At 39.3% G+C, this 25,470-nt stretch overlaps 1 protein-coding gene across 1 annotated transcript in view; it reads left to right on the top strand.

Moving 5' to 3' along the window:
• RAP2A (RAP2A, member of RAS oncogene family) overlaps nucleotides 1-25,038 on the top strand; it is a 35,158-nt gene extending 10,120 nt beyond the window's left edge. The window contains exon 2 of the mRNA XM_030474957.1: nucleotides 21,011-25,038. Coding sequence (XP_030330817.1) covers nucleotides 21,011-21,248 — 238 coding nt within the window. The 3' untranslated portion in view covers nucleotides 21,249-25,038. The remainder of the gene's footprint in view (nucleotides 1-21,010) is intronic.
• Nucleotides 25,039-25,470: the final 432 nt, after the last annotated feature.

Raw genomic sequence — 25,470 nt, 5'->3', positions numbered from 1 at the left:
ATCAACAAAGATTGCCTCTGGGCCGTATGTGTGCTTGCTGTGACGAGCAAGTTTTGCTTTTACTCCTAATATATTTTACGGTATAGAGGATAAGCCAGGACTGATCAACCTATTTTATCTGATTTGATTTGGTTGCAGTTTCACCACATTGCTGTAACATTTTAACTGCTATACAAAATCTTACTTAAAACATTTTATAAATGTGCAAATAATTGGAATGTGTTGTTTTGTTTTCTTTTGAAAAACCCATGAAATTTGTAAGACCTCTGTAGAAATGCATAAATTAGGTCTTTTCTCAAGAACTGCTTTTCTTTTGAAATTTTCTTACCATGTTTTCAATTTCATTTTTAAAATTTGCCCCTCTTCTGCTGAAAACCAGTCGAGTGATGGGGGGTTGTGTTTTTTATGGTTTAGTTGTGGTTTGGTGGTTTTGGTTTTTTTTGTTTGTTTGTTTGTTTTGTTTTGCCTTGGTTTTTTTAACTTCAGGAATTCAATTTCTTTTTGAAAACAGTTTGGAGGGCAGAAGATGGTCACCTTAAGCTATTTCTTCTGGAGCATTTTATCGAATGCCTTTCATACATGCCTCCGTGCCCCCCGTCCAAAAAAATCTAAATGGTTTGAGTTCTTCTCAGTCTCCGATCAAATCAGGCTCTCCATTTTGCAGTTTAAAGAAGGCATCTGCTCTGCTAGTTTCAGAAGCAGTTAGATTTTTGGTAGCTGACATGCAGGTTACTCCCTACAATGCCTGGAAGAGAGAAGCATGAGTCACCTTTTGCTGTGTTAATGCTGCAGTCCACAATCAAAATCCAAACAGTGATTTGGAATGAATTCTCCCATTGCTTTTGTCTGTTTGGGTGTGGTGTTAGGTTTGGGATGGGGAGCGCGTGTGGAGGGGTCAACATAGTACCAACTTAAATCTGTTTGATCTGCTTGGGATCTTTAACAGATAACCTCCTCAGTATACACTGGAGGTTTGGGGGTAGCAGAGGTTGGTTTCATTTTTGTACCAAGTGTGCAGGGTGCTGTCCAAAGCAGGGGATCCTGGCACTGATCTTCGGAAAATGCAGTGCACTGGAGGAGATGCTTCTCCCCTGCCCCGTCCTCCCAATGTCAGCCTTCTTTTTTCTTGCATTTTATTGAGAAATAAATGAGAAATGGGTCTTGCAAAATAGTTTAGTGTTTCTTTTCTGTGTCAGATCTTTGGGAATCTGCTTTGCTCTGAGGTATGTAGTCCTATTGCAGCAAACCACTTGAACTAGCTCCTTGTATATGTAGAATCTCTTCTCTTAAGAGGCAGGCCTTCTCACTGGTCAAAACTCTTAAATTCTAAAAGAATGGGAGAAAAATGGAAGTCATTGTGTCATCATGAAGCAACAGCTGACCTTTCCTGAGCTATTGTGGTCACTTGGACTAGGTGGTGACAAATCAGTCTATGGGATATTGATGTTGCATTTTTGCTGTGACTTCTGACAGTCCTGAGAAATCCCTGGATTTCTTTTCCTAGTATCTAGCTTCAGCATGTACACCTGACCTCTTTCTGTTCTTGTTCCCTTGGGATTTGTGAATTTGCCTTTGTGTTTATTTGTCTTCATAGTGGCTCATCTTCAACAGGAAGACTGAAGAGTATTTTCTCAACCTCACTTTTAGCTTAGTGGCTAGAGCAGTCTTCTGGGAAAAGCAGATGTGAAACTCCTGTGACTGAAGAAGGTGTATGGTATAGGTCTTCCACCTTCTTGATCAGTGCTGTAATTGCTGCACTGCCATGTTAAATGTGAGAAACAGCATTGCCACTACTTGCTTTTATTCCCATGACTTTCTATGGAAGTGGTATCAGATGTGTGTGTTGCTATCTTACTGTCAGTGTGTTATTAGATTCACAGAAGAATGTTTACTGAATTAGGCCTCTCAAGGGACCTGGCTGCTTGCGTATCTCATCTATAAATCCCAGGAGAGCTAAGGTGTATGACCTTTTTGTGGTTCCAATATATGGCTCAGCTGGGTTCACACAGCTGAAGGCCTTCAGACAGCTACCTTGTTTTGACAAAAAAAACTTTAGATGGATGTGGCCTGTCAAGAAATTAAGTGGGTGTGCAGAAATATTGTGGAGAAGTCTATTGGACATGGCTCCCTAAATTCTTCTGGAGTCCCAGTATATTTACCTACCCCTGTTTTGCATCTGAAATATTTGCCGTCAGAATGTTTTTCTCTCTTTACCTTCTACTTTTCACATGAGTTTCATTCCTTACGTTTTGAGCAGTGCATTTCTGAATGCCCTTATTAGTATAGAATATTGACTAGACCACAGACTTGAAGATCCACAGCAGGGCTTGGCAGTTCTTGTACTTCAGATGTCTTCCTTCTCTAAAAAGAGTTCTATGCACAGGTTATATTATGTTGCTGATTATAGCATTGTATTTGGAGTAGAATCTGCTTAGGTGGCTATCTTTGTACAGTTTTCTGAGGGATGATAGACTCTCTCCTAGGAAGAAAGTGGAGAAGCAGATGATATCAAGATAGCCTGCTGAGAGTCCATAGAGTTTTAATGTTAAATATCAAAAGTGAATAACTTGATTAATTAGTTTTCATAGGCATCTCTTCTGTATTTCCCCTAGTTTGGATGTCTGCAGCCTCACTTAATATTAAAAGCTGCAGTTGCTCAGCAGGCTATCTTCATATCGTCTGCTTCTCCAGTATTTGTTACAGGTTGTCCATGTGGGAGAATCAATAGCCTTCTGCTCCTTGACCCTCTGATTTTCCAGAAAATTTAGGCATGATGGCACGTTCTGGAGCTTTACTCAATCCAAATATTCCCAAATTTGACTCAAATTCAGGAGAAGCTAAGCTATCTGATGACGTGGTGAATGGCTATGTTTTTGATGGTATTAGGTTTGAAGAATCCTCTGCTGTCTTTAAAGATTATATTCTGGGTCAGATGATAGTTTTGCCTGGACTGTGTGAACGTATATCCAATGTCTTGCTTCTAGTCTGGCACTATATACATTATAGTTGTTCCATTTGCGGTTGTGTAACCTCTATTACTTACTAAAGTGTCACTATCGTAAGATATGTAGCCGCTGCAAATTTCTGGTGAGCCTGTTTACCAGCTGACAGTTTTTAGCCAAACCTCTTGTAACGTATCTATTTCTAATTCTTTCTGTAACCAGATTTCATAGCACCCAAAGTCAGATGCTTGCTACCCATCAGTTGAGTCTGTCAGCAACTGTTGGCAAGGAATGCTGTTCCTATCAGCACTCGGTGTACCAGTTTTTTGCTTAAGGTCTAGCATTATTGTGGAAGTAGTCCTGCTGCCACCAGGCCCTGTGCCTCAGATTCTTAACTGTCCACATAATTGGAGGATTGTTGGAATTGCTCTGCATCTGTGCAAGGGTGGTTTTCAGGAACCATAGTGAGCAAATGCAGTCCTTGGACAGCCTCCTGATGGACCAAAGCTACTGTTCTTTTCATCTCTTTGATTTACATTGTCAGCTATGTTAGTATTTAGCAAGAGTTCAGCTACTGGGCAGCTGTAAGGGTCTATGGACAGGACACAGTGAGAATGTTTAACTAAAAGCAGGGTCCTTTCTTAAGGGAAGGAAATGACTGGTACTTGCAGACAATATGAACTCTCAGTCATACTACTGAACTATAGCAGATATGTTCAAAATAACCATTATCTATCTGAAAACTTTTATCATGAGAAGCTCAAGATAAGCATCATGCTAGCCTGATCTGAGGATGGAAAGCTGGTTTCTCCTGACTGCTTCCCCCTACTCCTTTTGTAACAAATCAATAATAATAATAATTCCGTTTCCAGCTGCCAAGCTTTGAGGAAAGCTAGGGTCAGGATACTTGAACTTAAAAGGTCCAGATTGCTCTGGAACATAAGAGAGAGAGAAGGAGGGTGGTGTGCATACTGTGTGTTGCAGGGTTTACTGGTGTATCCCTAGGCTTGATAGGGACACATTGAGGAAAAAAACAAACCTCTAGTTACAAAGTTTTCACCTCTGGGAACAGTTGCTACCTTGTAGACTCAACATAGGAAAGAAAATTGGATTTGCAAAACAAAGTTTACTCTGCATGCTTTCCATGGATTCTCAAGAAATTGGGTCACTCAACATCATTTGCTGTTTATTGTAGGATAGTGTTTTTCTTTGTCTTGTTCTAACCCTCATAAACTGTATTTGGCTAAAATATCCAAAACCATATCCTTTTTTAAGTTGAGATGAGCATATTCAAGACAGAAAACAAATAACCTGAAGGTGTGAAATCACTGAACTTAGTGTATGTTGAATTCTCCTCCAGATGGTTTTATTCAGAAATAGTGGCTGCCATCATGGAGCTTCATCTGCCAGAGAGGGACAATGGAAAGCTCAAACTTGGATGAAAGCTGAGAAGGCACACCTTGAAAGTCCCTTATTACTCTAAAATTAAGCAATTGTATTGCCTTCCTAGCTGGAATAATTGGGCTGGTAATTGAAGTCTACATTCTTCTCCCAGAGATGATCAAAACGCCTTCTTTTTGAAAGACTTTCTGTCTGTCAGCAAGAAATGTGGTTAGATTAAAAGGACTGGGAACAGTCTGGACTTCACACCCCTGCACACACCTTCATATTAATTGAAATGGCCTTTCTGCATAGGACAACTTAATGTGGAAAAAATAATTAGTGGACAATTTCAGGAAATTCTAGTTACCCATTAGTGATTCAATGAAGAAGGTATAATGGATGCTAAGGTATGTGATACCTTTAAATATAGGTTCTTTCTTAAAAGAAATCCAACTCTCTCAAATATTTTCTTACCATTATTACTGTCACTTTTGAGGGTTAAATATGCAAATTGTCATCCTTTCTGTACCTAGAATGTGTCAAACAGACATTTAAATATTGTGATAATAGTTTGTTTCTCAGAATAAAGTATTTAGTAGTTTAGCATCTTTCACAAACTGCTACCTACCTAAATGCTGCCACTTTAAGAATAAGCTTACTGAGACACAGTTAAAATGTACATATATACATACATGTTTAGAGGAGCTTTCCAGTCTTCCAGCCTGTGGGGTCAGGAGTCAGGAAAAAACCAAAATATGGATTTCACAAGGTTCTGCAGTCATCTTCTATTTAAAATAGGCTTTGTCCACATATGAAAATTTTGTCGCTAAGCTACTTCTGAACAAGTTTGGTTAAACCAATGTGAAGCTACACTATTTGTTTCCTGCCTAATTTAAGCAATATGAAAATTGGTGCCCATGTGGGAATTTGCAACATTTTAAAGAAATTATTTAGATTGGCCTGACTTGTTTGCTTTATCTCTCTCTAAAAAAATTATGTCAGTAATTGAAATAGCCTCTCGTTGTGAAGGTTTTCATTCTTTTTCTCTCTCTCCTTCCCTCTCTCACTAGCATGCACTCATTGCTTTTCCGATCTGCTAGCAAAGCCCATCCTTTCCATCAGTTCAGCTGAGTAACCATCTCTTTGAGTACCACAGGTCATCAGCTGGCGTACAGCTATGACAGAGGTGCTCCAGTGCCCTAGGGAAGCTGACAGCCAGGAGCCTTGGGCTCTGACCTGGTGCATCCGCTCCACTGCTGACACAGCTTTCACACTGGCCGAAGCAGCCAGGTGACTAAAATCCCAGAGGTGCAGTGGTGTAGGCAGCTGCGTGGTGGTGGAGTCCCAGAGGCTAACCTTGCTGGTGCAGGCGTGGCCTAGTAGCTGATAGGGTTAAAGTGAGCAAGATAAAATGGTCTTCAAGATAATTGAGTACTACAAAGTGTCTTTCTAGACAATAAAATGGCTGTCAGACAGGTTAGTAAAACTCTTCTGGGAAAGGGAAGCTTTTTTTAACCTAGACTAGACCCAAAGAAATTAACATTTATACAGTAGTTAACATATAAATAGCTCAACATCTGAGATGATGAGTATATCAGAGTTCCTCATTCTAGCAGGCTTCATTTCAATAGTTACTAAAATATTAGATTTGAGACATATATACACACACATGTAAGGAAGAATAAAATGCTTAGATTTTACTGTTTTATGTGCTAGGTACTCTATATTTGATGTCATTTTATAAACAAGTTCTTACTAGGAAAGTTCTGGATACTAGTATGGGTAAACATTAGTCTTCCAATATATTCGGGATGCTGATTTAGAATGAAGTAGCGTGTTGTTGCTTTTCTTTAATTGACAACTGTCTTATTACTGGAATAATGGGGGGGGAAAAAAGCTCCTAAGAAAACTATTTTTGAAGCTTATGCTCAACATAGAAGAGAGTTTATCAGTAGGTCGTACTTTATATCCACCACATAGAGGTAGTATGCTGAGAGGTAGTATATTGTATTTGAAGTTGAACCAAAACTTAATAAAAAAAAACCCCCAAAACCAAAAACCAAACCCCAAAAAACCCCACATGATATTGGAAACTCTTATTTTTGTATATTCATCTTTAGATATGGAAACAGTTTCACCTAACCTAGCTGATGTGCTCTTTATGAATCAAATTTCTAGAGTCACAAACTTGCATTGTCAAAGATAGAGATCACTTCTTAAAACTGTGGAGGAGAAAACCTTCTTGGTGCTCTGTTTATTCAGACATTCCAATTATTTAAACCAGGCTTATGGTAATTAGATAAATTATTCTGTAAGGTAAGGGCCACCATCTTTCTGAAGTCATGGCAGAGTGTTTATCTTTCTCAAGCTGAAAGTCAAATGTTCTGGTAGAAACTCAGCAGGAGCGAAGAGGCTTTCAGAGCATCTGCTAGTGAAACTAGTCAAGGCCTTCAGATTCACGTCTGGTTTTTTCTTGGTGACAAATTTTAGATTGGTAAAAGAGGGCTTGACTGTAGTCAAGAGGATATGAAGTCATCATGCTACTTCTGAAGTAAAAGAAAATGATAAAACTTGTACTATTTTCTCCTAAATTGGTTCACTGTAGCAGTGTGGCCACTTGCTTAGAGTTTCTGTAAAATTGTCTATCTTCCAAAAAATAGCCGGAGTTGTAACCTAATCATATTGTTGTGAGGAAAATCTGTCTCAACAGAGCACATTTTGCAGTTTTCTTATATGCATTGTAGGATATTTTTATTAGCTTGAAGGACATTAAGCTGTGTTCTTCTTTGGTTACTAGGGCAACAAAGAAGTGTCTGCTTTGTACTAGACACACAAATTCTCTTCAGGCTATGCAATATCATATAAACTCTGGTATCTACCTGCCTTAGCTTCTACATGGGAATTGATGAGAGAGCAGAAATTTATGCCAGGGTGTTCATCTCTTAATCCCATTTGATGAGAAACTGAACATGAGCCGGCAGTGTGTGCTCGCAGCCCAGAAAGCCAATCATATCCTGTGCTGCGTCAAAAGCAGCATGACCAGCGGGTCGAAGGAGGTGATCCTGCCCCTCTACTCTGCTCTCATGAGACCTCACTTGGAGTATTGTGTACAGTTCTGGTGTCCTCAACATAAGAAGGACATGGAGCTGTTGGAGCAAGTCCAGAGGAGGGCCATGAGGATGATAAGAAGGCTGGAGCACCTCCCGTATGAAGACAGGCTGAGAAAGTTGGGGCTGTTCAGCCTGGAGAAGAGAAGGCTGTGTGGAGACCTCATAGCAGCCTTCCAGTATCTGAAGGGGGCCTAAAAGGATGCTGGGGAGGGACTCTTCATTAGGGACTGTAGTGATAGGACAAGGGGTAGCGAATTCAGACTTAAACAGGGGAAGTTTAGATTAGATATAAGGAAGAAGTTCTTTACAGTGAGGGTGGTGAAGCACTGGAATGGGTTGCCCAGGGAGGTTGTGGATGCTCCATCCCTGGCGGTGTTCAAGGCCAGGCTGGACAGAGCCTTGGCAACATGGTTTAGTGCGAGGTGTCCCTGCCCATGGCAGGGGGGTTGGAACTAGATGATCTTAAGGTCCTTTCCAACCCTAACTACTCTATGATTCTATGATTATTTTTATTTTACTTTTCCTGGAGTTTTAGTGACCTGAAGCTAGATTTATTGCAAAAGGTCAAATTCTTTAGAAAGTAACTAACTAAAAATCACTATGGAAATGCAGCTCATATCCATATATAATGCTTGATCCTGCAGACCAGATGGTGGCAATCAAATTGTCAGAGGTGAATTTTGTGATCCAGGCTTGCCTCTGTTTTCAGAGGCTGGATCTGAGTAGTGCTGAAAGTCAGCAGCTTTGACTTTGTGTAGTAAGAAGGTTCTTACCTCAGTGCAGAGGAGAAACTGTTGCTTTCTGTGTGGTTCTGACTGGACAGCATGACACAATCCTTCCAGAACTGTAATCCTCTGGAAGCAAGTGATGCTACTAAGAAGGTTTTGAATTAATTATTAGGCCTATTCTTGAAGACTGTAGAAGTGTAATTTTAATGAGCTAGAGAAAATCCTATTAGAATAGTTTAAGTTTTGCAGTGGGATTTTTATCAGTGATTGTAAAATGTTTAAAGCAATATAAGAGTATGTTCACTTTGAAGAGTGAAATAATACCTTACAGGACTGTAGTCTTCTGGCCTTTTTAAAATGCATATGCATTTGATTGTTTTTGCTAGCCAAGTTTTTACTTTGTGTATCCACTAAAAAATTTCTATAGTTTAAAGATATAGGATAAAGACATTGAAGTTGTCATTAACTTCTGCTGAGCTTTAGTTAATTCTGTGAAATCTGGTTAATTCACTTTTCTTTCAGAATTCTAGCATATATTCTTGAGTCCTGTAAGTGTGACTATCAGTTCCTCTATATAAATGGCTATAAATATTTGTATAGCTTTTGGCATTTGTTTTTCAGCCCATTTTCTATGGAAACAAGCCTTATGCAACTCAGTCATCTGCTTGTCTCATCATCCTCCATTACCTGCCAGTAAGTTTTGAATTCTGTGGCAAAGCTAAACTAAACACTAAAGCAAGTTTCCGAAGAGGTTGTAGAAGTCTGTCTTTGGAGGTTTTCAAGACTGTACATGGCCCTGAGCAAGCTGGCTGAGATCTTCTGGCTGACCCTGCTCTGAGCAGCAAATTGGACTAGAGACCTCCCAAGATCCCTTCCCGCCCCAGTGGCTCTATGGTTCAATGTCTGGAACAAATTAGAGATCTAAATAATGAGTAAGTTCTGTGTGAATTGTTGTGGGAAAGACACCCTGTCAGTGCTATAGTTGTGGAGGAAACTGTGGCATGTGCTCAGCCCTAATTATAGAATGGAGAATGGCCAGGGGAAGAGTTGTAGGCAGCCGGAAAAACTAGAGCTCTTGGTGTCAGCGTTGACCAAATCTGTAAGAAACTAGACCTACCATTGTCCTGATAAATTACTTCCAGAGTCTGTGCTTTATAGAAGGGCTGGATGCTGCTTCATATATTATATTATATCTTTGTCTTAAAGATTTTTCTTTAACCCAGCTACAAAGCATAAACTTTGATATATCTGAATTGGTACAAATCTGTTTGGTCTCCTTTCTTCTCCTCCCCCATTTTTGTCAATGCTTCCTTGTGCAGTAAGTTTACATATATTTTAAAGGATTATGGTAACTCATCTAAAGGTTTGCATATAGATTTGCTGTATGATGTGCAAGAGGCTTACATTGCTTTTGATAGGTATCTGCATTTTTCATTGCCTTTGCACACATCATCAGAATAGGTAGGCTTTTTGACCTTTTAGAAGTTCTGTACAGAGAAGCAAGGACAAGGTGAAATCCCTCAATGTCAGCATATGTTTAAGATATTGTGAGCCCTTGCAGTTTTTGCTCAAGACAGTGGTGTTGAAATGGGGCAACAACCTTAGCTTTGTCCGCTAAGCTGGTGTTTTTGCTTCTAGTCCACCTAATCCAATAGCTTTATTCTTCCCCCTAGCACTCCTAATCCAATAGCTTTATTCTTTCCCCTGGTAAGCTTGATGTTGGTGCAAAATCTACCCTAACGTATCTGTTCTCAACACTTGTAAAGACAACCTGAAGTTTTGTGGTGCTACATAGCCTACTGCTAAGAATAGCAGTAGGATGCAGGATTTTTTTCTTTTGAAGAGCAAGCAAAGCTGCTAATGCATCTTTTGATGTTCAGGTTGCCTCCATTGCTGACGATGTGTTTATGTGCCGTAGGCTTTCAGAAGCTAAACTATTGTTTTCTTCAGATGGAGAACGGAGGTGCAGAGTTCAAGGGACTTGCTAGAAATCGCACAGGTAGTCTGTAACAGGGTATGGAACTGAATCCACATCTCTTAAATCGCATGTCAGCACTCCTCTCATTTGATATTTAATGTGTTTTCTGCAAGGTGTCAGAAGATGAAGTTTAATTATAAATGGTTGTGTCTGAAAAAAAATGGTCATTTTAAAGAATTATCTGTTTTTTAGACTTTAAATTACAAATAGAAGATAAATGGTAGTCTCTAATTTTAGTATCTTCTGTGTGTTGTACATTTGGTAGGTACTGAAAACCTCGACATATCCAGTCATGCTCATTATATTGGAATAAAAATTAATATATTAGCATGGCATATGGCTTAAAATATTTAAGGTCAGAAAACTAATATGGTCATTAAGAATAATTTTTCAATTAAATATGAGGCCTATTTTTAAGATGTTGAGCCTTTCCTACAGTTAGTAGCAGCAATTTTCTAAAAATTAAATGCTCAGCTTTAGCATCTGGAAATTTTGAGCAAGAACTTTGAACTTAAGCAACCATACTGTATCTTATAATCTGTTCATAGTTTTCTTGACATCTGTCAAGTTTTCTTGACAGCAAGACTTCTTTCAATGTGAACTGAGTATAGATATGAGTATATATTGCTTTTAGAAACGAGAATTAGTCATGATGGAAAAAGTTGGGTAAAATGCTTGCATTTTTTTATAAAATTGAAATGTGTGGTTATTGCTTCTTAAGAATTTTCTGTTCCTTGGTATAGTTTATTTGAAAATCCCAATGTTTTATAAGTTGCTAAATGAGGTAAACACTTTGGGATTGTAGCAAGATGATGTTAATGCTTGACTGTATAAAACAAGAAGTTTGATTGGCATAGAGAGGGAACTCAAGGGTTAAAGTATTGAAAATATTGTTGGGATATGCTCAGAGCAAATCTGCTGCTTAGAGGTAGAGATTAAGTAGATACTTAGGTGCTTTTCAGTCTTACTAATAAACTTCAGTGTCAGATGTGAATTTTAATGGTAGATAGATACTAGGGAGAGGTGTGTGTTTAAGATGAAAGCTAACTTCTTGTTTGTGAAGGCTTTTGAGCATCTGAAATGCTAGTAGATGAGAACTGCTGTTACTCTTATTGTAGGCTCCTTGTTGTCATCCTCAGCACTCAAAGTACTGTTTACCTGGCACTTCCCATGCCAAAGCCTTACTTTGAGGGGAAATGATAAACCATGTCCCATGAAATTAAACATTCATGGAGTTCTGCAAACTTGATGAGAAAAGGTCTCTCTAACATCTTGGTGATCAAGGATTTTTCTTTAGGAGTTCCCTTTAGTGAATAGTGAACTCTTCTCCCATAGAGCACGTTGGCAGGCGATTGAGCTTGTGGGTGTTGCTGCTGTTTTACCATGTAAGTTGGTGACAGAGCTGAAGATAGGCTTGCAGAAGCAGTCTGAACACATGGAAGGAGTTTATAGTTATTTGAATTCCCCTGGAGATCTTAGATGGGGAAGTTCTTCTACAGGTAAGAGTTTCCCTCTGAAGTGATTGGAAATTACTTAGAAAGTTCTTTAGTGTCCTTCATACAGAAATGAGGTGCATCATTCTGTTGCCTCTGTTGCAGCAAAATGTAGGTTTACTAGATGGCCTTTCAGTATGTGTATTGGGTAGTACCATCCACCATTCTTGTCCATTGGAAGGTCTTGGCTGTAAGCTGCCTAGAAGTAGTGTGTTCAAGTGTTTTGGTTGAAAGTGCTTGTAGTAACAGTTAGGAAGTAAATGTGTATAGTGCTTTGTTACTTCGGGTTTTTTTGTTGTTGTTGTTTCTTGAGCTTTTGCTTGGAAGAGAACTATTTCCTCTAATCTCTTACAAGCACAGCACCAAGGATGAGCCTGCCAAACAATTTGAGCAGAACTGGTGTTGGCTGAGGTTTTTCCTAGACCTTGAAACCAAACTGGAAATTGTAATCTGACTATAACAACCACATAACTTTAAAGTATTTTATTTAAGTTGAGGTGATTATTTCCAGAAAGTTTCATGTGCCAAAACAAAGATAGTTTCTGAAGCCTCCTGAAAAGCGATATGTTGTGGTGGTTATTTATTATTCTAATATTATTCTTCAAGTTGTTTTACAATTATTATTTAATTTGCTGTCAAATGAGTAAGTACAGTTATCCTAACTTTATATACCTCAGCCTATCCATCTGAAGAGTTTGTTTCCCAAAGGCTATATAAGGAGTTCATGTCAAAGCCTAGAATAAAATGTTAGATCCCTAGTCATGCAATTAGGCCATACACTGTTCTTTATAGCAAACTAATTCATGACTCAGCCACCTAATTGCAGTGGGACTTACAATAAGCTCTTTAACAACCTCTCATTTATAAAAATTATTTTAAGACTTTTTTGAGTTGGTTTGTTTGTTTTTTTTCAGTTGGGAGTTGTTTCTAAAGTAATTAAATCCTTACACAATATAGCTTACAAAACTGAATATTAAATGCAATTAATTGGTAAACTGGAATGACTTGTTTGCATCAGAGTGGTGGGGGTTTACAGCTGTTCTGTATGGATTTGCCTGAGAAGCTGTAATAATTTCCATTAGAGAGCAAAGTGCTCAAACTTTGCAGAATCCTACTTATTTTTAGGTTTATGTATCTATCTCCTGACACATTCCATACATTTATAGAGATATAGGTGCATCTTCATTACAGGACTCCATGGAAAAAGATGCAGCTCTGCAGACTGAGCCCCTGCTGTTGATTTAACTCAATGTTAAAATTTTTAAAGCGACCAAAATACAAAGTATTTGGGTTTGGAAAAAGTGAAATGTCTTCTCTGGCTGAATTTCTTAAGGTAGAAATTGCTTTAGAAGTATGTTTATATTTTTCTGCTGCTTTGGTTCAAGAATTGGAAGCTTTCAACAAAGGGTTAAGACTGTTTGTTTTCCCCTTCACAGTTCTGTGGTCATGCTTCCTCTCATCCTGGTGTTTGAGAGGCTCAGAATCAGGCTAGGGAACACTGAGTGTCTTTTCTAAACCTCTGGAGCTGATGTGAGTTTTTAACTATCGAGGATTCTGTATTAAATGTCCAAGGAATTGTGTGAAAAGGATAAGAAAAAGTCTTGATGGAACAACTTGGAAGATGTTCTTTCTCTAGACGAGGAGACTTCTAGTTCAAATTATGACAGATTTTACTGTAGACAATCTAAGTTTGCAGTTACATTACACAATGTTTAGTAATATTTATGTATGAATTTGTAAATGATCTAATTGATTTAACTGCCAACTTTTAATACTTTATTTCATATTGCCCAGAATTCTTTTACTGTGTATTTTGGCAGGATTCTTACCACAATTTTTTTGTAAGTCTAAAATGAAGCATAATTATTTTTACTGACTCTCTGATATTATTTGCATCACCATTGTCCCCAGTATCTTCATCCCATAAATCACTTTGCATTTTGAAATACTATGAAATTGCCAGAAATACATTCTTAAAGAAAAGAAGTGGGGGTCTTCCATGTAGAAGGTGATAAAGGTGGCTTAGTACTGGAGATTCCTTTTGATGATTAGCAGTAGTTATCACAGGTAGATACCTTTGCGTTTCAGTGTCCCTAGTATTTAAAATGTAAAGCTAGAAATCATCCATCTTGCCATAAACTTCATCAGGACAGAGGATAGTTATAAGAAACAGTCTTTAAGAATAGATGGGGGTTTTTTTCTCTTAATTTGTTTTTATTATACAGAAAGTTTCTGCATTTTGGTTGAACATATTTGGCTCTGATATGAAGCTCAGGCAAAAATCTTAGAAAAGATGTAACACTTACCAGAATATGAAGTTTGAAAGCAGGAACCCATTTAAAGTTTTAATGTCTTCTCTTGTACTGGTCCAGCTTGCTTTTCCTCCTTCAGTTTAGTGGTGCTGGGTAATCTCTAGCACAGTTAAAGTGAATCAGATCAGTTTATTAGCCTTGGTGTACATAATGTTTTTAATGCTTACACTCCTATTCTTCATTTTTACTGTATTTTCACTGCACATCATCTTTGTTTTTGTCTTTATCCAATGACAGCTCCAATCAGAAATCTGAAAAGTACCTTGTAAAAGAGATTCAGTGTGGTGTCAGGTGCTGCCCATGTTTTTCTTTCTCTGAGTAGGATCGGAGGTAGAAAAAATAGGAGGTAAAAAAAATAATCTCTGAAAGTCATTTACATACCATTCATCTTGAGGCTTTCTAAATGTTTCAAGCTGTTATTCAAAGCATATATATTAATCTAAACAGAAATATGGATGATGTATATGCTGTGTGAGGTAAGATAAAATATAGAAGCTATCGCTGTGTGGTCAGTGGTGCATAGCTGGGCCACATAAAACATTTAAAGTGTGTGTATTGATTTCATGTGGCTATGATGTCCATCCTCAGGAAAACTGAGGGTTTTGCTGTGGCCTGCTGGTCCCAGAAGCTCATTAAAGATGGATAACAGGGTGGTTCTTAGCACTAAATAGTTATCTGGGACTGCAAAATACATAGTAGTTGTCTTCTATAGAGAAATAAGTGTATCTTGCCAGCAGTGATATCCTAGGTATATAATGGTATTTGACTCTGCACCAGTGTCTTTCATGGGGCTGTAAACGACTGCAGTCATGTTATCTCCTCAGGAGTTGCCACTGCTCTGTATCTGTCATAGTGGAGCTGAAGATAGTGAGATTGTTGAAACAGGGTGAAGTCCTTGTTCTTTAAATGCATTCTGCAAACGTGTGTAATTGGTCTAACAAAAATTTGTTCCTGAAGAGGTCTTGAAAAGTCAAGCCTTCCTGTGCTGCATTTGAGTATATTTCTTACAGGCTCTGCTATGATGTTTGCCCTAGAATACATACCGTGCTGCAATGATACAGATGAAACTGGCAGCAGTTCTCATTTTCAGGTGGCCCTCATGCTTTTCATTAGGAATGCTCAGTGCCACTCAAAGCTTTTCAGCAGTACTGAGAAAATTGGATTTTCCTGCTCCAGGAATGAGGAGCAGAACTGTGCCACTTCTCCAGTGCTAAGGGGTGAGGCAGGGGGAGATGGGCTGCACTGAAAGGCAACACCTCTGCCCAGCTCCCGCAGATCGTTGAGCTGCCCTCTCACATGTTCTGTGATAGCAGCAGCAATCTGGATTTTCAGGATTTTAATATAGGTGGTGTGGTCTTAGCCTCTTTTGCTCTGCTAAAAGTATTTGTGTGGGGGTTAGATCCTGCTTGAAGATTTTGGAAGGATTTGTGAGTTTCTGGTTTAGATTTTCTTGTGGTTGTATGGAAGGGTTTTGCACTGCTGATTGGGCATTGCAAGATGGCTCTTCTCGTTTGTAAAGAAGCTATTTTCCTCTTGGGTCACTGAAATTCAACAGGGTGAAAAGCCTGCCAGGAAGACATGTTCTTCTACCCTTCAGATTTAATTAGAATCTTCTAATTCTACATCTGAAAAATCACACTTTCCCATTGTGGGCCTGTGCTGCTGCACACCACCTCAGTGGTGGGTGTGCCAGCATCTGGCCAATCCAAAGCTCTGCAAATAGCAAGTGGAGCCTCCAGGAGCAGGCAGAAGTCACCTCCAGTAAGATCAGCAACTGTGGTAGGGAGCATGTTGAGCCAGGGATCTCCCTCATACTCATCAGAAATAAGTTTGCCCAAGATACCAACTGAAGCAAGAGATTCTGGCAGTGTTGGGAGGTAAAAGATAGAGAGCCAGCTTGGACTTCAGAACTTGTAGAGCTTGATTTAGTTGAAAGCTAGGGTTGTTTCCATGCTACGTTAGCAAAACTCAAAAGGTGGGAAGTACAGTGTGGAGACCCTTAAGGACTCTGAATGAAGACAAGCAGGGGCTGGAACCACTACATGGAACCATATAGTTTGTGTAATGACTTTTTAGATCACATATGGCATTGTTCAACATGCGGTCAATGCATCATCATCTTGGTATTTGGAGAATACAATACACAGATGCATGGTCTGGTTCTCCCATACTCGCTTGGGTCTGGCAGGACTGATGCTGAACTGGAGCTTGTAAGCCCATACTGAAGCCAGTCTTCTGCTCAGTATCCACGGAATGATTTCCCATTATTTGCCGTATTCCAACCTCCATTACTCTGGATAATGGGTACTGACTTTTCTATGTAGAAAGACAAAATGCATGACTTTGTGTATATGTGTCTATATTATAGACAGTTTCTATGCATATTATTGTATGCATATTATGCAAGCATATTTACTTTTCTATTAAAATCTAAAATATTTGTCATGCAATATACATGTTATAAAAAATGTTTTTTCTGTAAAGTTGATTACTCACATGCCATTCAGCAGGACCTTGATAGGCTGGAAAATATCCAAATATCAGGTGTTTGATCAGATGACAAAATGAAAGTTTTGCAGAAACATTTTCTTACAAAATTTGACATAAAGTGGTTATTGGACAAATCTGGATTGTAAGGTGAATAAGGCTATTGACTGGAGGATTCTCATCTCATTTTAGGTGATCGAGTTACGTAGGGAATGGGGTAAATGGAAGAGGCAAAAGCAAGAAAATGCAATACAGAGAAGTGCTTCTATCTACTCTACCTAATAGTTCCTAGATGGTCCTGTGCAAATAAATTAAATTAGACTTTTCACATCTATCCTCATCAGTTCTTTTTGTTCTGCTGTATGAAACTTCACTATTTTAACAGCTCCATTTCCCAGCTGCTGAGTACTTATATCTTCTGACATTTAGATGCCCAGCTTTTCTAGGGTTCCTAAACCTTTTTAAGCACCTGAATATTTCAGTGGAACTAGCTATAAATCTGCAACAAGTGTGAATTCACCCCACCCTCCCTTCATATGTCTATCAACAAATTTAGAGTGATCTTGCACAACAAGAGAGGTGATCTCGTCCTTTAATTCTGGCTTATCTACTTCTTCACTAAATGCTGCTCAAGCAGCTGCTTTGAATTTCTCAATTTTTCATACTGGTATAATTGAGAATATACAGAATACCTAGAGGAACTGATGGGGGCGGGGGTGTGTGGAGGTTTTGGCCCTCAAAATACCAAGAAATCATAGATTGGTTTGTGTTGGAAGGGACCTTAAAGATCATCTAGTTCCAACTCTCCTGCCACAGGCAGGGACACCTTCCACTAGACTAGGTTGCTCAAAGCCCTGTCCAACCTGGCCTTGAACACTGCCAGGGATGGGGCAGCCACAACTTCTCTGGGCAGCCTGTGCCAGCGCCTCACCACCCTCATAGTGAAGAATTTCTTCCTAATATCTAATATCTAATCTAAATATACTTTCTTTCAGTTCAAAACCGTCACCCTTTGTCCTATCTCTACATCTCTGTAAAAAGTCCCTCTCCAGTTTTTTTGTAGGCCTCCTTTAGGTATGGCAAGCTGCTCTAAGATCTACCTGGAACCTTCTCTTCTCCAGGCTCAACAAGCCCAACTATCTCAGCCTGTCTCCATAGGAGAGGTGCTCCAGCCTTCTGATCATCTCTGTGGCCCTCCTCCGGACTTGCTCCAACAGCTCCACGTCATTCTTGTGTTGGGGACCCCAGAGCTAAATGCAGCACTGCAGGTGGGATCTCACGAGAGCGGAGTAGAGGGCCGGGATCACCTCCCTCGGCCTGCTGGACACACTTCTTTTGATGTAGCCCAGCATACAGTTGGCTTTTTGGGCTGCAAGCACACACTGAGTTTCTTGTCAACCAACACCCACAAGTCCTCCTCTGCTGGACTGCTCTCAATCCAGCCTCTGCCCAGGTTCTCTGTGTGCTTGGGATTGCCCTAATGTGGGTGCAGGACCTTGCACTTGGTCTTGTTGACCTTCATGAGGTTCAAACAAGACACACTCCTCAAGCCTGTCAAGGTCCTACTGAATGGCATCCCTTCCTTCCAGCATGTTCACTGCACCACACAGCTTGGTGGTGTTAGCAAACTTGCGGAGGGTGCACTCAATCCCACTGTCTGTGTCACCACCAAAGATGTCAAGCAGTGCCTATCACAATACTAGCCCCTGAGGAACACCACTCCTCACTGGTCTCCACTTGGACCTTGAGCTGTTGACCACAACTCTTTGAGAGCGACCATCCAGACAATTCCTTATCTACGGAGTGGTCCATTGTCAAATCCTGTTTAGAGACAAGGATGTCGTGTGGGACAGTGTCAGATGCTTTGTACAAGTCCAAGTAGATGATGTCAAGTCACTCTTCCCTTATCCACCAATGCTGTAACCCTGTCTTAGAAGGCTACCAAATTTGTCAGGCACAACCTATCCTTAGTGAGGCCATACTGGCGATCACCTGTCACTTCCCTATTTTATATATACTTTATCTCTGTTTTCAGGAGTATCTGTTCCATGATCTTGCTGGACACTGAGGTGAGACTGACTGGTCTGTAGTTCGCCGATCTTCCTTTTTAAAAATAGGGGTTATGTTTCCCCTTTTCCAGTCAGTGAGAACTTCACTGGACTGCCATCACTCCTCAGATAGGATGGATAGTGGCTTAGCTACTTCATCCACCAGTTCCCTCAGGACCCGCAGATGCAACTCATCAGATCCCATGAACTTCTGGTTCCTTAGATGTTCTTGAACCTGATCTTATCCTGCAGTGCGTAGTTCTTTGTTCTTCCAGTCCCTGTCTGTCTTTCTGTGACTTAGGCATTATGACTGGAGGAGCACTTGCTGGTGAAGACCAAGGCAAATAAGTCACTGAGTGCCTCAGCCTTCTCCATATCCCAGTTAACCAGGTCTCCCATTTCTTTCCAGAGAGGACCCACAGTTTCCCTTTATCTTGCTTTTATCACCGATGCACCTATAGAAGTTTTTCTTGTTGCCCTTGACATCCTTGGCCAGATTTAATTCTACCAGGGCTTTAGCTTTCCTGACCCTGATGCAGTGAAGGTGTACCTGATTGCGCTTTCATTGGAGGTTTTTTAGTGCTGTACAGCAAATACAATAGGACACGTGCATCTGAACAGCAAAGATAAAAAGAAATATTGGATTGCTGTCTTATCTCTTGAATGCCATCCATCTTATGTAATTAAAAACTATGCTATCGTGTGTTGAAACGCGGGAGGACAGACTTCAAGATGCTTGTGTGTATTTTGGTACTTAATGGCAGCTTAGCTCTTGCAAGAGTTCCAAAGGTATCATTGTGCTAAATACTGTGTATCCACAGAGGAAGAAATGCAGTGTGTCTCTTTAGGTGGTAAACCAGGATCGGATAAATAGTGAGAGAGAGGGGAATGCTCTGCAATTATTGACCACAGCCCTGGACTGTGGATTAAAATACGTTCTCATAGTTATCAAAGAGACATAATGAAGTTTAAAATTTCAGCTGCATCTTATGACATGGCTGGACCAACTTTTGATACTGCTGTGGTGGTGTAAGAGTTGCTGAGGTGGTTTGAGAAGTTACTGCCCTTTTATCATTTCTGACTTTGTGGGAGCTCACTGTCCTTGCAGAGGAGCTGACAGGAACATGTAGGTTCTCTGTTCCAGTGCAGGGAAACTCAACAGCTGGGTTTCATCATGACTGGTAGGTTGTGGCAAGCTGCTGGATGTTTGCTTCAACCGGCTGAGGCACGTGCACCAGCTCTGTTCTGCTGCCCTGCCTGGAAGGTAGGAGGGTGGGTGTAGGGGCAAAGAAGTAATGAAGGCTTAAGGACAGGGACATCTTTAACTGCTGCAGTTGTCAGCCGTGACTGTTGTCTGTCCACAGCTCCGTCTTAACTGGTCGGCTCAAAGCAGTACTACCAAGCTAATATAAAGCAGAAAATCACGTTTAAATGGAGAATGAACCATCTTGTTTCTCTTAGATCTTCGTTTAGTTTAAGTGTTAAAAGCCATAATCAGCTTTTCTGTCAGTCCTTGTTGCTTTCCTGAGAAAACCAGTGTAAGAGTGTTTTGGAAATAGGCCCAGTGTTTTCTTCTCTGCTATGGCAAATATGTAAATTTAAAACCTGACTGAACACTTATTTAGTTCCATGTCTGAAGAAGGGTTTATGCTTGTTAAGATGGGTGGGGGGAAAGGAAAGCAGGCATTTTAACTTAAAAAAAAAAAAATTGGCAAGTATCCCTCACAAGGAGGTGCAAAGTAATAAATTCTCTCATAGCTTATATGATCTATTGTGCTGTCCAAGTTGATTATGAAGAACTGTGATAATATTGCCTGAAACTTGTTTTTTTTCTCCACATTATTTAACTGGCATAATGATGCGAATGCTGCAAGGAGCAGTTGTGTATTCTGTATTAGCTAGGGTCAATTGTGTATTCTGTATTAGCTAATACTTATTTTTATATAACAATGCTGTTGCGTATACAGTATGTGAAGTGGGCTATATTTCCTGAAATTTCAAATGAATTTACTGGCCCTTTGTTTTTTTCCCTTTTTTTTGCTAATCTAAGAGTTCCGAATATAGTAACCAAAGATAAATGTACCCTTGAAAGGGAGAGTGGTGCATCCTTATCACAAGCAGGAAATACAACATGATACCTGTTCAGGGAGGAGGATGTAATGTTAAAGGGAGAGCTGGACACCCATCTTGTTCTTAGGCCCTGAGATTACAAACATAGAAAATATTACTATATTCCTTGGATTTTGTAGTGAGGAAGCATTCCTGGCAGATTTTCTGGTAGGAAAGAAAATTCAGAGGAGGGAGCATTCCCTAGAACTTTAAATCTCAGGGGGGGAAAAGAGATGCACACAAATTGCTAGAATGTTACATATACAAAGTATGTTTTCAACGTAAAATTTTAAGATTATCCAAATGTCTCTTTCGTGTTGGGTCTGTACTGTTTGCAAATAGATGTTTACATTTAAAATATTGCCGTTTTTAAAATATAATTATTGCTGTTGTTCTTGTGTTTTTCTTTTTAAACTCTAGGTATGAGAAGGTGCCAGTAATTCTGGTTGGTAATAAAGTGGACCTGGAAAGCGAGAGAGAAGTATCATTGAGTGAAGGCAGAGCCTTAGCTGAAGAATGGGGCTGCCCCTTTATGGAGACCTCTGCTAAAAGTAAAACAATGGTGGATGAGCTCTTTGCAGAAATAGTTAGACAAATGAACTATGCAGCACAGCCAGACAAAGATGATCCATGCTGTTCTGCATGTAATATACAATAGCATTAAAAATGACCTAACCTGGACTTAATTTGCAGAAATTTTGTAAGGTGGTAAAACTGTCTACTTCACTTCCTGGTTTGTGGGTCACTTGAAATACATCTGTAGTGAAGTAGCAACATTAACTCAGAGCTGAGCATTGGAAGTCAATCACTGACTCTGAATATAATTGGGTTAAATAACCACATCTCACCCGTTTTTCCCTTTGAGCACCTGCAATTTTATGGCACAGCCAGTTGATCTACAGGGTCATTCCAGTCAAAAGTACATGTGTTGCCATGTCAGATAGCAACTATTTCTGAAGAAGCTGGAAAACTTTTGGAACAAAAGCAGTGGATAGAATATCTCTGAAGACTGTTCCCAACTAGTATAAGTGTGGAAGAAGAGCCAAGTCTTTCAGCATCTCATCACCGTGCTTCAGGACGTGCGCTGTCACTTGTGGCCAAGTTTGTTCAGTCAAATATGTTAATTTTACCAGAACTTCTGACAGTGTTAAAAGAAGAGGCTACCAGAGACCTATATAGTTTGAATTTTTTTCAAAATCAATGCTATTATTTCTACACTTTATCCCACATCTTGAAATAGAGAACATTGAATCAGTGTGTAAAATGAGAGGCAAGATCTGAAAACAAATAATGGGTGAAGAAACAGTCTGGCATTGGAATGTTTTAAATCTTTCATTTTGCTGCTCAAAAATGGAGGATCGCTTCAGGATTTGGTCTGCAAAAAGCCAAACAAACCCTCTGTTTACAAAGCAGGAAGCATCTTTATTTATCACTTTACTGAACCAGGAGGAAGCAACTGTGATGAAAAAAATTGCTGAGCCTTACTAACAAGGAACACTTTAATAGAATAACTAGTACCATCTTGTAAGGAAAATTAAGCCATGTTGCATCCATATGTTCCCTTCTGCAGAAACCTCGTGGGACAGTATGAACATCCTGCATTTTTAAGTTTGTTAAAGACAACAGTTTTTCTTGCCTTCAAGGGCTACATTCTCTGGTGTGATCCCCAACTAACCTTTTAAAATCAAGTTTGCTATTTGATAGCTTTAATGATGAAAACTTAAATTGAATAACCATGTGAAATCATTTGGTTCAGAGGTGAAATAGTTACAGTTGTAATTCCTTAGGTGAGTGTGGAAATGGTTCTTTAATTGCCTGACACACTATTCAAAGGTTGCCCCAATTATTGATGTGTTAAGTGGTGGGAGCAAATATTTTATTTTGAAAGGATGCTCGAGCTCTGACTTGCTAGTTTCATAGCAGTGAAGTATTTATCATTTGCATGACTAATGGCACAGAAATATCTATTCTGAAGTCTTACAATCAAAGTATAGAAAAGTTTTCAATCACAATGTTTAGGTTTTAAATGCTGGAGAGATTGTCTTGAGCTGGTTCTTTTATAGGTAAAATTGGCCATAAAAATACAGAGTCACTGAGCCTGTGGTCTAAATAACACCATGCGTTTATTAGTTTTTCAATCTTGTGCAGTAACAGTGTAGTTCCTTGTGTTTAAATGAGTGAAAACAGGGGTGCTGGGGTGTGTGTGTGTTGAGCGTGTATGTGTGCGTGTATATGGCCCTTAGAAATGCTGTAATTGGAGTTAGGTTCGAGAGTTTTGCCTCCATCTGCAGAACTTCCTAAAAACGCTCTCATCTGCTACAAAGGAAACTTGAGTACAAAGCGCTTTGCAGATTTTCATACATAAATATCCTTAACATTTTGAATTATAGTTCAGTGGATGGTAACTAAAGAAAATCATATTCATGAAAGAGAACTGGCCATCTCTGCCCTTAATCTTTCAAGACCTTTCCACACCCAATGTATCGAAGGGCATTAGATGTTGCAAAACATTAAGCCTTACTAGAACGTAAATGTAGCCCATTTCCCATCTACCTTGCAGAGCTTTTGTTACTGTACTTCGTTCTCTTAGGGAGATAGGCACACCATTTATTTCTGGCATCTGAATGCCCATTTTGGGTGCTCTGAATTGCCCTCCTAGAGGCACCTACCTCTTTCCATTGACCATATAGCAAACTTAGGCTTTTAACTTTGGTCCTCCGAGTCACACGACTTATATGCCTAAACTAGATGGTATGAATGTTCTCTTACCCCCCTGCCCACCCATTGCGTCAGCCGCCATGATTAAGCAAGATGTGAGATGTTGAATTAATGATATTTCAATTTTTAAAGTATCTAGATTGGGAAAGGGTTTATTGCGTAGAACAACCTATCTGTAAAACAGCTTGTCAGTGTGAGATCCACTGCATAAGCGCTCAAAAAAACCAAAACAAACCCCTACCAAACCTAAATTTGAAACTGAGTTGGAAGCGCATGTTATGCAATGTTATTTACAGAGATGTTAAAATCTTACCTCACAGATTGTTCATCGACCAAGAAAATGGCATGAAGTACAATATGAACAGCCTAACATGAAGTTCATAATTTAAAACAGATGGGCTTTTAATATAGGGAAAAATGCACAGTGAATTTTTAACAGAAAATATTAATGAAAATATCTCCCAGTCTTGTTCCCTCATTACGCTCTTACATTTCCAAAAACATCGGCTGTATGTAAGCTACCACACAGCGTGGCGGGGGGGGGAAGCGTAAGTGTTGTTTTTCACTGTATAGTTCTGAGGAAGTAGTTATGCACTATTTGTATTTCCACTAATGTGAAGATAGTGGAGCTTGAATCAATGACAGTTGCACTCAACAGAGATTTTTCAAATGATAGGGGTAGCAGGAAGGGAGGTGAGGGAGCCACACGGCCGCTGCGTGGCCACCCTGTGGGAGACATTGGTCTTGGGTCACAGTTTTGTTTGTACCCTGATAGGATTACCAATTCTAGTATTTGAAAGTTTCTTATAACATGCCTTAAAAATATTATGATTTGTTCCAAAGACCCACTTTTCCTTTGGCTGTTCTTGTAGAGCTTTGTACTTTTCTACAAAGACAGCATTTCTCCAGTTTTGTTGTTTTTTGTGTTTTTTTTTTTTTTTTTAAAGTTGCAACTTTTATTCTTTTAAGCTAGGATAGTGAGAGCAACTGTTTCCTCTTTCCCTTAAAAATACATACACAAACTAGTCAAACAAATCAGAATCAGATCAAGAGTATAAAACGCAATTGCATTAGTTTTTGTTTTGGTTTTTTTCCTGTTGTGTCTGTCCCCCCACCTCCCCTTCAGAGCATCAAGAAAAATTTTGGTGACATTTTCTATTCTGGTTCTAGACTCTCCCTAATCCCAGTGCTACAGTTGCCATTACTTTTCTGTGGGAAAACTACTGGTATTTGCTTTCCTGTATAGAATGTTGCCTAAAGATGTCAGCCATTTGGTTGGGGGGTTTTGTGCATGTTTGTTTTTTTATTTTATTTTCCCTTCTTTTTTTTTTTCCCCACCAGTGTGCCGTCAAAGCACTGGTTAGGCTTTAATTGTGAAACTCCGCAACAAAAGCAAATGTTTGACAACTGCAGGAGGCTTTTATCTGCATTGTTGTGCATCTGTTAATTCTTGATCAGGGTTTGAAGAAAGACTGAAGTGGGTTCTGGAATCAGGCTTAATGCTGTTGATTTGGAGTTTCCTAGGGGTGAATTAATGTATTTCACAGTTAATTGTTGAGCTCTAATACAACTGGCAACTTAAAATGGGGCAACAGTTTGTTTTGTAACAATGTCAGTTGTTTAAACCTTGATGTTTCAAATAAAACAAGAATTGTACATAGAACTCAATGCAAACTCAGCAGTTGTATTTGGAGTTAAATTATTTTAACAAATAAATTTATTTAATGAAATCTCCCTTGCATTTTCTTCTTTTTTTCATTTTGATTTGATCAAAAAGCTCATCCAAAGCTGATGAGGGCTACCCAGTGATTTCAAACAGCACTGTCAACTATTTGTGGTTCAGCCATGGTTTTTTTGCCAAAATGCTCTTCTGTTACAAATTAAATAACAATACATTAAAATCAAATACTCTTTAATTTTCACGGGTGAATGCATATTGTGATTTAAGGCGTAAGCTTGATAAAGAACCATAGCAAAGGGATTTGTTGGTTGCTTTTCTTAGATGGATAAGATATGGCAAGAGAATAGTGCTTATTGTAAAGTGTAATAAAATGATGTATGCATTTAGTCAGTATATGCTATAGTTAATATGCAGAACTACTTTTATAAGATTGAGGTTGTGAAGGGTTAAAAAAGGATCGCATGTTCTATCAGTTATTCAG

Source organism: Strigops habroptila, chromosome 2 (genome assembly GCF_004027225.2).
Source record: "Strigops habroptila isolate Jane chromosome 2, bStrHab1.2.pri, whole genome shotgun sequence".
NCBI classification, from domain to species: Eukaryota; Metazoa; Chordata; class Aves; order Psittaciformes; family Psittacidae; genus Strigops; species Strigops habroptila.
Note: the sequence above shows the minus strand (reverse complement) of the source record. Positions and strands in the feature narration are given on the sequence as shown.